Genomic DNA, 12,330 nt, shown 5'->3' with positions numbered 1-12,330 from the left:
GGACAATATCAAATGAAACTCGGATGTTTGTTTATTTTATCACTTCTGCAGGCTTAAAAAAAGGAATCTCAAATTCCAGGTAAGTGTTCAATTTTCTGAAACATAAAATGCATTCAAATTTTATTCACCTAGTTCCTGCCATGCCTTAAAACTTTTGTAGGTGCACAGGTGTGTCTGTACTCAGAGTAAATTTTGTGGTGTAAACACGGTTATCCCATATGGTGCCAAAGGTTTTAATTTTCTTATCCAAAATCTTTCCCGAGTTAGTGTATCCTCCCTAGACCAAGCAGTGTTGTTGTCTATGATTGTAATGGTCAGTCGATTGAAATATGTCTTAAAGGAAGGTCTGGCTTGCATTCATAGTTGCTACGATGGCCATTCATTCGTTTATGAAATGGCTGTTCTGACTCGCCAACATACTGTTTACCACATTTACACTGTAGAAGATACAAAGCATTTGTAGTCTTACAATTAACATTGCAAAATATGGTGTATTCCGTACCAGTGGAGTGACTGTTAAAAGTCTGGGTATTCAGTATTTGTTTGCAAGTCAGACATCGTTGTTTCCGCATCCCTTGCAAGAGCCCACAGACGAAGAGCCTGCTTTAGAGGATACATCAGCTCCCACCAGCAAGTCTTTAAGGCTTTTGGGCCTACGGAAAGCCAGTACAGGTGGCTCGGGAAAGATCTTGGATAGTTTAGAATGTTTTTCGATTTCTTTCTAATTTTCGCGGATAAGGTGTGATAACTTGTCAAATTTGGGATGGTAAGTCAGCACAAACGGTACTCTTTTGTTGACCTTTTGTCTTTCTATTGTAAAAGTTGTACAACATATGAACAAACTATAAGTTTATTAATTCCTGTCCCTCAGAGTCGATTACTAAATATAGGCGTAGATCAAGGTACACACCAATCGTCAATTTATCTTTGGAATCCTTTATTTGAAGTTCAACAAGATAGATGGAATCAATTCAACAAACTGGATAATATACTGTGGGGACAAGAATATCGAAAGTATGCCTGTACGTCTGAGTTCTGAGCCAGCAAACATGTTAAAACCCGCCTCATTCTAAATGTGCGTGTCCCAAGTCAGGAGCCTATAATTGAGTGGTTGTCGTTTATTGCTGTTTCTCATATTTGTTTTTCGTTTATTGTTTTGTAGTGATGCCGTTACACCAGTGTCCCAGGTTAGTGAGCGCCTTCAAACATGTTTACCCCCGCCACATTTCTTTTGTGCTTAACTCAAGTTAGGAGCCTGTTGTTCAGTGGTTGCCGTTTGTTCATGTCTGTCATATTTGTTTTTCGTAAATTGTTTTGTATTCAATTCGGCCGTTAGTTTTCTATATTTTTCATGTTGGGGTCTTTTATAGCCGACTATACGGTAAGGTTTTTTTTTTCTCATTGTTGAAGGCCGTACGGTTGCCTATAATTGCTTACATCCACTCCATTTAAACTATGGTAGATAGTTGTCTCATTGGCAATCATACCATATATCCTTATTTTTATACTGTATTTAGTTAGATTTACACTTTTAATTTATGAAAGAGAGAGGGAAAGATACCAAAGGGACAATCAAATTCATAAGTCGGAAATAAACTGACAAAGTCAATTGAAGCAATAACATTTAGATTTCCTTCTATATTTTACATACAATCGACAATGGGTAAATTCTTCAAAATACTTGAAGATCGTATAGGCGGTAAATGCCGTTTTCTTTTTTGAAAAAGGAATTACTGATCCTTTCTATTAAAAAAATAGGGAAAAAAGAGCTTTCTATAGAGTAACAATCTTGAATTTGATCAAAGTAGACAGGACACTCACAAATTAGTAAAATAGTTCTGCTTATACACGTAATAGCTAATTTTTATAGATATTCGGAGAAACCAGATTATAATTTACTCTTTAGGCAAGGTTGGCCTGAATAGATGAATTTGGCTAATCTTTTTATGTCATTTTTGGAAATATAGCTGCTGACGTCTTCGGGTATTTTTACAGGCTTTCAAATTTTAAGTTTGAGTGTTCCTGGTGACGATAAATCCAGAAAAAGTGCTTCGGACGAACCAATTTTATAAAGTGTTAATTTCTTTTTTGAGAACCCCCGGTAGGCGTTTGTCTACATAGGACATAATTTGGCGCTCAAAACAAAAGAGTTAAAAGGCCAAATCAATAACGAAGTGGAAGAATATTGAAAACTAAAAATTCCCAAAAGTTGTCCTGAATCTTGTTGGGGCTATCTAAGCATAAGAATAGAAACAATCCAAAGGTTTCTCATGATTTTAATATTGTATGAACAGTCAGTTTACAGGAAATGACCACATCATTTAATTTTCACGTCAGCACAGAAGCGTTTACTTCTTGACTAGAACGTGAAATAAAAGTAGGAAAATAAAATATCATATCTTTTTTACCGGGTTTTAAATTTTGTGATATTTTAGTTCTAATTATACCAGCTCATAATTGCATTTCTCCTTTCATAACATTTTGTTCCCATGCCGTTGAAATATGCAACTCTTGTTGCCGCACCGTTAGAAAACACAGATAGGACAAAGAAAATTTTCTTCAAACCTACTATTTGTCTCGTATGGACTAGCAGGAATAGAATGAATTTACTAAAGACAAAAAAGAAAAAAAAAACTAAATGGATACAGATATGGACAGCAAAATTAACCAATGCATCGTTAAATTCTTCTTTGGTTAGCTAGGAGTGCTGATGAAAATCTATACTACTAAATGAAGAGACCGATATTCATTGAGCCGCAACTCCTCTGAAGCCATACATGTCGGAAATATTTGTGATACGACGTATAAATGTATAAATGTACTTCCTAAATTTGTCTTTGAAATAATCTGTTTTCCACAGAAAACGCCAATTTTTGAGAAAATATCTAAATTCGGAGACCGTTATCGATCCGTGTCTTATACGTATACGCTTTCGTGCATGCTTAGTCGACGTACTGCCCGCAAAATTTAACTTTATCTATAAATAATATAGGACAATGATGTAGATTAAAAATTACCATTCCAGGCCCTTTTGTTTTCCACATAATTAATATTACCAATAATTAAAAAGTTCCGGGTCGAATCCGATACCGATTTCAATAGTATCTGTCACAAAATTACCTGTTCCCTGTTACCTAATCTTACGTTCCGCCTCTGTTAGGCACACTACTGGGTAATAATCACACCTGAACTTCGTCATTATACAGGGAATAACTGTGCACCTTATAATCAGCGTGACTTTACCAAATGACAATACGAATTCTTAAAATCCAGGCTAAAGATAAGGCGTAGGTTCTTTAATTCAGTCACGGACCCGCGATGTCGCGGGTATGGTCTAGTTAAATACCCGGTATAATAGTCAAGCAAAACGTATTCATACAGAACGTAACCAAATATTTGTGTGCAAAAATGTATAATATGATTTCAGTGCAAATAAATTTTAAAATTAGCGACGTAATTAGTTTTTAAAGCTTTGCTATACAATAAAAGGGAAGTAGGCCGATGAGAATCTAATATCCGTTAAGGTTGAATACGACTGGCTATGTTAGGTTTTCATATTTTAAAATGTCATTTAAATGTTACCTATTTATCATAATAACTTCAGATAAACATTAAATTACGGAAAACATTTACGACTGTCTGAGTAATTGGTTTAAGTACAGTTCCATAAACTTTTGATTTATTATCATTTCAAGTTTGTTTACAGCATCATTATTCTTATTTTATTAAAAGTTATTTTTATACTTTATGTACCTGTTATGTAGGGAAAAAATGAATTAGAGCATTCTATTTGCTGAAAAATAATAAAGTCGTTCTGCTTTTTTAAATCTGTTTATTTTATAGGGACCTAGAATACATCCGGTATCCCATATAATATCAATCACGGACAACTGTTCAGAATGAAAAACTATCTCACATTTCTTAATATTTATCATTTGCTTGGATTTGGACTTGCTTTAAATATCTTCACCGTTACAACTGAAAAGAATAATGATTTGATGGCAAAACAACAACAGATGAATAATTCTATAGATACATTTACCAACTTTTCTGATGTTATGAAAGAGTTTGAAAGCCTGGAGAACTGGAGTAGCCTATGCAATATATCACAAACTGGTCACACTACCTTTAACATTGTATGTATCATTAAAGGTAATTCCAGTATAAAGTTATCAGAATTTAGAAATTTTACATATCGAGTTTCATCAAATATCAGATTTGACTTATTCGTCACTTGTGAAGATGGTATCATACACTTTCCCTGGCCGTTCAGAGCAGACAAACTAAATAAAATTTACATTAAAGACTGTAGAATTAAGGATTACAGAACTGATTACAAGAATCAATTCATAAACAGCATTCCCGACACTATAGAATATCTACAAATGGACAACGTTACAATTATTCTTAGAATTGGAGAATTATACGACTCGCTGCCAAAAGCAAACTCGCCTATAACAAGAGCTACAGAATGCGGACCGGAAAATGCTTTCTCCATAATTCAGAGGGGGACAAAGGCGAACTTTGAAGATATGCACAACTTTTTTTTGTTTGATTTAGGCACTGCAATCAGGCAGTATAATCATTATTTTAACATTCAGAAGAGAACCTGTTTGTACAACAACCTTGAGATTTTTGAAATAAGTGGAATGAAGGATTTAGAAAAAAATGATATCAATAAGATTGTTTATACAGACGTTGCAGAAAATCTTAAAATTTTGAATTTTTCTGGTAATGGAATGTTTGACACTATTTATAAACTACAAGGCTGGCGACTACGATTCCCAGTGATGGAATATATAGACTTTTCTAATAATAACATAAAAGTTCTTCCAATGATACGAGATTACGGAATGACCGTGAAAAAGACAAAATCAGTCGGAATAATAGACATTAGGCGTAATAATATAACTTCATTAACAAAAGGTATGATAGACTCGTTTTATAATCACGAGTTTGTTAAAGTCGACATAAGTGAAAATCCGTTTTTATGTGACTGTGGAATGATTGAAGTAATGGAATATCTATCTTCAAAGACTATGCCAACAACTTATAACTACCTAGGGTCGCTTAAGTGTGCAAATCCATCAAATGTCCGTGGACGTCAGCTGTTAAGTCTGTCTCTTACAGAACTAAACTGTAACAAAGACACTGTCATTAATTTTCCAATAGTCGTAATGAGCATCATAACAATAACATTCTTCATTATAACTTTGTTGACAATCTATTTCAGAAATCTGATCAAGGTAATTTTGTTTACTCGACTCAATATAAACTTTCCATGTGAATTCAGAAATGGCATAAACGAAGAGAAAGACTATGATGCATTTATTGCCTACAGCGAGAAAGATGTTGACTGGGTTATACGTACAGCTTTACCAAAGCTGGAGTCAGAGGACGCTGGGAAAGCGTGCAGACTCTGTCTTCATCATAGAGACTTTGTAATTGGTAATACCATAGCTGATAATATATTCAACAGTGTTGAAAACAGCTATCACACCATCTTACTTATATCTAGTGAGTTCTTGAAAAGTGAATGGTGCATGATGGAATTTCGAACGGCTTTGAGGAAAAGTTTAAACGATGAAAGTCGTCATTTAATAATTGTTTTGAAGGGTAATATAACTTTGGATAATGTTGATCCTGATTTGAAAAGTTGTCTCAATTCGCATACCTATCTTAGAATTGGAGATGTTTTATTTTGGGACAAACTGAAATATGCAATATCATTTAGACATAAGAATAGACAAAACAATTAACAAAAGGAACATTATGTCTGTGTACATATAACTTGCACGCGCTTGTATGTGAGTGTGGTTGGGTGTCTATTTTTAGGTTTTGATACAGTTTTAATCAATATATTTCTTCATTCGAATATAGCTAATGACTTTCTCATTAAATATTTATGGTCAAAGAATACCTTCTGAAATTGTTGTTTAGTGTTAATTCATTTTTACAACATTATGATAAGCCTAGAGATAAATATGTAAAATAATTTGTGATTAACTTCTTCAATAGGATTTATTATTATATGCTACACCTACAGCGATTCAATTCTACAGAAATGTTGTTTGATACCAAAAACAAATTGCAAATCCCATAGAAGCAGTAGACAATATTAAAAGAAGTTTAGCATATACAAAACAAAATAAATACATTAAAATGGAAAGAAATACCGAAAAGTACATTCATCATAAAATTCAAAACTAAAAATAAGTTGTTAATACTTGGTACTATATGGAACTTTTTTTAAATTGAACGGTTTGTTATATAAAAATAAGATGTGGTATGATTGCCAATGAGACAACAATCCACAAGAGATCAAATGACACAGACATTAACAACTATAGGTCACTGTACAGCCTTCAACAATGAGTAAAACCCATACCGCATAGTCAGCTATAAAAGGCCCCGAAATGACAAATGTAAAACAATTCAAACGAGAAAATTAACTGCCTGATTGATGTACAAAATAATGAACGAAAAACAAATATGATATACAGCAACAACGAGAACCATTGAATTACAGGCTTATGACTTGTGACAGGCACATATAGAATGTGGCGGGGTTAAACTAGTTTGTTGGCGCCAAACTCTCCTTCTAACATGGGACAGTGGTACAACGGCACAATACAAGAACAAACTATACAACAAAATAAACGAAAAACAAATATGAGAAAAGGCAATAAACGACAACCACTCAATTACAGGCTCTTAGCTTATGTTTACCAATTCCAACAAGTATGTCAAGTTTCAAGTAAATGAAGAATCCAAACAAACTCAAGTTATGGTACAATATGTCAAAAAATTACTTAAATCTGGCAATTCACGTCTTGTAACTTTTGAAAGACAGACTTGAAATTTATAAAAATCAACCAATAATAAAGTGAAGTTTGGAGGAAATCAATCTACAAGTACAGGAGTCAGCTCTGTTAACTTAGAACACTTTTAACTTTCTATACAGGTGCTGTAGGAATGTTGCTTCGTAAAAGTAAAGTTAACGATGGGAAATTAAAGTAATTTCTGTTGTCTTTAAGTTAATTGATTTTCCGTCCATCAGTGTCGATTTATACGTGTAAATCAAGGTATAAATCCATCGTTAATCTATCTATGGCATCTTTTATTTAAAGATCAACAGGAGAGATTGAATTAACATAGTCAACAAACTGGGAATTTCGGTGACAGATTATCATTCATTAAGCTGGCAGGTAGGTTCACGTGACACCACTATTCATTTAAGTCTGTATCGCATATATGGCAGGTGATGCAAGCAAAGCAGGAGACACTAAACCTTTCGACGCATCCGGTCTCGCTTCTTATGGAATTCATGAAATTCGATAATTGTTCGCCTCTTGATCTGCATTTTCAAAATATGTTTACGAGAAATGAACATCGGTATACTATATTTATTTTTGGCATATTTTTTCAATTTCTCTAGTGTTAACGTAAGGGGAGAAGAAAATCGAATGATTTGCCTGTAGTAAGTTCGCTTTACAGTATTAAATTGACATCAAAACACTAGAAACAATTATATTCAGGTTTTACATACAATCCATAATGGGTGATATATACAAAATACAAGTAGATCGTAAAGTATTGTGCCGTTTTCTTATTCGAAAAAGAAATTACGGATCCTTGCTATCTAATTGGAAAAGGAGCTTTCTATAAAGTTACAGTCACGAACGAATTTGATCCAAAAAAAAAGTAAAATCACAAAAATACTGAACTCCGAAGAAAATTCAATCGGAAAGTCCCTAATCACATGGCAAAATCAAATGACAAAACACATCAAACGAATGGACAACAACTGTCATATTCCTGACTTGGTACAGGCATTTTTAAATGTAGAAAATGGTGGGTTGACATATTTTTTCAATTTCTCTAGTGTTAACGTAAGGGGAGAAGAAAATCGAATGATTTGCCTGTAGTAAGTTCGCTTTACAGTATTAAATTGACATCAAAACACTAAACTACAGCGCCCAACCTCTCACTTGAACGACAGTCGCGTCAAATTTAATAATATTGATGAACAAAACAAACAACAAAAATCGGTAAAAATGTCACAAATAAAGGTAAAAAGTCTAATTCGGTAGGTCACATTCGTGAAAAGGGAACGGGATTGTAGTTACGACATAAGGAACATATCCGATATCATCTATATAACAGATATTCCATAACGGTGAACCAACTTGTGATGGCGTCCGTACAATTTACGAAGTGATGATTTCAGCTTCCCAAACTTCACTATTGGGAAGCCGAAATCATCTCTTTCGTCGTAAAGTTTTGTTTTCAACCGACCCTCATAGTCAATTTCTAGATATAAATCCTAATCAAGTGGCAAAATCAAGTGCTCAAACACATCAAACGAAGGGACAACAACTGTCATATTCCTGACTTGGTACAGGCATTTCCTTTGTAGAAAATGGTGGATTGAACCTGGTTTTATAGCGCTAAACCTCTCACTCAAGGCCGACAGGTCACTTACAAATTAGTAAAATAGTTTTGCTTGTAGTAGCTTATTTTGATGAATGTTGGAAGCTTATTATTTGTCATGCGATCAGAAAACCAGGTTATAATTTCTCCTTCGGTTAATTTGACATATATAGCATATTTGGGCAATCTTTTATGTTCTTTTAGGTCACCATATTTTTTTAAGTGTTTATTGCAGCTTTGAGTACTGTAAGTGCGCGTTTTGTCTAAATAAAACTTATCTGTTGCACTAAAACAAAACAGTTCAAAGGCCAAATCAAATACAAAATTGAAGAGTATTGAAAACCAAAAATTTCAAAAAATTGTCCTAAATCGTGTAATGTTTTTACAAGATTAGAAAAAATCAAAACAATGTCTTTGTAATGATAATAATACTTTGTGAACAGAAATTCTACAATAAATGACCCAATCATGACATTTCATGTTAGCACTGAAGAGTTGACTTCTTGGCTAGAACGGGAACGAAAAGTAAATTAATAAAATCATATTTCATTTTTACCAGGGAGGTCAGTTTTGTGATATTTTAGTGGTAATTATGACAACTGATAATTACATTTCTCCTTTCAGAATATTTTGCTGCCATACCGTTGAAATAGAAAAATCGACAGGACACACAAAAGTATAACTGAAATTGATAAAAAAGTGGTGTTAAAAAAACCGTTTTGTTTTTTTTTCTTGATTTTATTTTACCAATTTGTATTTAAGTTTTTTTGTACAGTTTTCTACAAACCTACTAATGTGTTTCTTATGGCATCGTAGGAAGAACACGAATTACTAAAAACCAAGGAAAAATTGAGACAAATCTGGGCAGCAACCTTCATTCATTGACATTACAGAAAATAAGTTACTTCATTGTTAAATTCATCTCAGGCTGGCTGGATGTGCAGATAACAAAATATCGTATAATTGTCTAGGAAAACATTCATACAGAACGTAACTAAAAATTTGCGTGCAATGATATATGATATGGCATTAGTGCAAATAAAGCTTCAATTTAGTGAAGAAATCAATTTTTGCTATGTTATGCAAGGGAAGTTGTCCGATAAGAATCTAGTATCCGTGAAGGTTTATTTAAACATTACCTATTTATCATACCTACTCCAGATAAAAATTAAATTGCGAAAAACATTTACGACTGCCTGTGTAATATGTCTTAGTAAATGAGAGTACACAGTTCCGTAAACGTTTCATTTGTCATTATCTGAAGTTTTTTTTACACCACCAGTATCCTTATTGTTGTTATGTAAATACTTTACGTATCTGTTATGTAGAAAACAAATGAATCAAATTAAGAGCATTCTATTTGCTGTAAAATTAGATACGTTGTGCTTTTTTAAGAACACGTTCGGTATCCCATGAAAAATCATTCAAGGAAACGTCTCAGAATGAAAAATAATCTCACATTTCTTGATATTTATCCTTTGCTTGGACTTGGACTTGCATTAGATATTTTAACCGTTACAACGGAAAAGAATAATGATTTGGTGGCACAATAACATCAGATGAATAATTCCATGGATTCATTTACCAATTTTTCTTATGTTACGAATGAATTTGAAAGTCTGGAGAACTGGGGCGTGTTTTTTTTTTCTGCCGTATTGAGCCAGAAGAGGTCCATTTCTGTTTTCTTTTTTTGCATCGGAAAGATCTTCGTGCTCTCTTGTACCTCTTCCTTTTGAATAGACTTAGGTGGTTTAGACGACAGATGCACATAAAAAACATGGCGTCGTTTAGTCTAAATTATATTAATAAATTTATGAATGCAGATATATTAAAATGTGCGCTGAATGATAAACGTGTTTATGGTATTGCAGCCTTAGAAGACATCCCTGTAGGGACGATAAGCTGGATAAATATAAGAACCACACGGACAATAACAGTAAGGAGACGACTATTTGTGATTCTTGAGTGGGGGAGGGGGCAGGAGGATTTTTTGCAGATTTATTATTCATTGTAATCTGTTGTTAATAATGCCTATTTTTCAGCTCTTACCAGACCACCATATTCATATTCAAAATCCTCCTGTCTCCCGCCCAACGCCAGAAAAATAAATATCAAATGATTTTCCCCTAACTTAACACAAACAAGTTTGAATTGATTTATTGTTGGTTGCTTATCTTTAACGTCCAGTGACAAATATTTCATGCATGTTCCGGAAAACAAAAGTTTTAAAGTCAGGTATATAATATAAAAAATAAGGAGATGTGGTATGATTGCCAATGAGGCAACTATGCACCGGAGTTCAAATGAAGTCGATGTAAGCAATTATAGGCAAAAGTACGGCCTTCAACAATGAGAAAAACCCATACCGTATAGTCGGCTACAAAAGGGCCCGATATGAAAAATGTGAAACAATTCAAACGAAAAACTAACGACCTAATTATAGAAAACAAAACAATTCACAAAAAAATCAAATATGAGTCGACAGACATGAACCAACGACAACCACTGAACTACATGCTCCTGACTTGGAACAGGCACATAAAGATTATGGCAGGATTAAACATGTTTGTGAGCACTCAACCCTCCCCTTAACTGGGAAAGTGGTGTAAGAGTACAATATAAGAACAAACTGTAAAAATCAGTTGCAATTAGATTAACTAAAAAATCGGTACGAGACACACAGAAACAACTAACATTAAGACAATAGACACAAAGCACCGAAATAAGAGTATTTGCAGTTATTGGATGTTTGTTCAAAGCCAATTAGAACTAACACTGAAATAAATATTGTTCTTCTAGACTAAAGTATCAACCAGTACACAACCAAAGGATTTAATCATATATTATTATTACTATTATTATTATTTACAATATTTATATAGCTCATTATCTAAATAAAATTACTCTAAGCGCTAAACATAAAACAAGCAATGCAGTTAAAAGAGGTGTTTAACATTAAAACAATCAATGCAATAAGAATAAAATAAAATTTTGAACACATATAAAAAGGAAACAGAACAATTAAGATAATTATAATTAAAAAGGCATATACTACAACGAAAAGAACAAAGATAAAAACTCACTGTCAGTATAAGAAGTTAAATATAATCACTGAAAGCGAGTCTAAAATAATGTGTTTTCAAATTGTTCTTAAAAAGTTCGATGGAGTGTTCATGTCTTAGATGGCTAGGAAGATTGTTCCAGAGGCTCGCAGTAGCTTTGTCGAAACGTCTTTCTCCGTAAATTCTGGTGCGTACACGAGGTTGTACTAGTCGCTTTGCATTTTCCGATATAAGAGATCTTGATGGTTGATAGGCGCTAATAAGTTCATCAAGATAGACAGGCGCTAGGCCATGTAGGATTTTGAAATTATACAAAAGCAGTTTACATTGTATTCGTTACTGCACCGGGATCCAATGAAGTGACACAAGAACTGGTGTAATATGATGGTGTTTCTTGGTACGTGTAACGAGCCTAGCTGCCGTATTCTGTACTCGCTGTAACTTATTGACTAAACTAGCATTTACTTCATATAGCAGATCGTTTCCGTAGTCTAGACGTGACGTGACAAGCGAACAGACTAAAGTTTAACAGGCATCCTCGGTAATATATTGCCGAATTCGACCAATGTTCCGAAGTTGGAAGTAGCACGACTTCGTGACGGCATTGACATGCTTTTCCATGATCAATGTCCTATCAAAATAAACACCAAGGTTTTTGACCACAGATGCATTGCTAACTATTGATCCATCAAATGACAGATGACAATTCGAAAATTCCTTCACACGAGTTTTTGGTGTAAATAATATCAGTTCCGTTTTGTCTTGGTTCAGTTTCAGCATGTTTAAGCACATCCATTTATTAATGTCAGCTAAACAAGACTCTAGACGTGTAATT

At 33.7% G+C, this 12,330-nt stretch overlaps 1 protein-coding gene across 1 annotated transcript; it reads left to right on the top strand.

Annotated features, from left to right (window-relative positions):
• Positions 1-3,848: 3,848 nt before the first annotated feature.
• LOC127700572 (toll-like receptor 2 type-2) lies at positions 3,849-5,900 on the top strand. The gene has a single exon (XM_052204122.1). The coding sequence runs from the start codon at positions 3,900-3,902 to the stop codon at positions 5,757-5,759; it is 1,860 nt and encodes a 619-aa protein (XP_052060082.1). The 5' UTR covers positions 3,849-3,899; the 3' UTR covers positions 5,760-5,900.
• Positions 5,901-12,330: the final 6,430 nt, after the last annotated feature.

The sequence above is a fragment of the Mytilus californianus genome, unplaced genomic scaffold (assembly GCF_021869535.1).
Source record: "Mytilus californianus isolate M0D057914Y unplaced genomic scaffold, xbMytCali1.0.p SCAF_5, whole genome shotgun sequence".
Lineage (NCBI taxonomy): Eukaryota > Metazoa > Mollusca > Bivalvia > Mytilida > Mytilidae > Mytilus > Mytilus californianus.
Note: the sequence above shows the minus strand (reverse complement) of the source record. Positions and strands in the feature narration are given on the sequence as shown.

What these genes read in the sequence shown, in the direction of transcription:
- LOC127700572 (XM_052204122.1), top strand. Translation starts at nt 3,900, where the DNA reads ATGAAAAACTATCTCACATTTCTTAATATTTATCATTTGCTTGGATTT.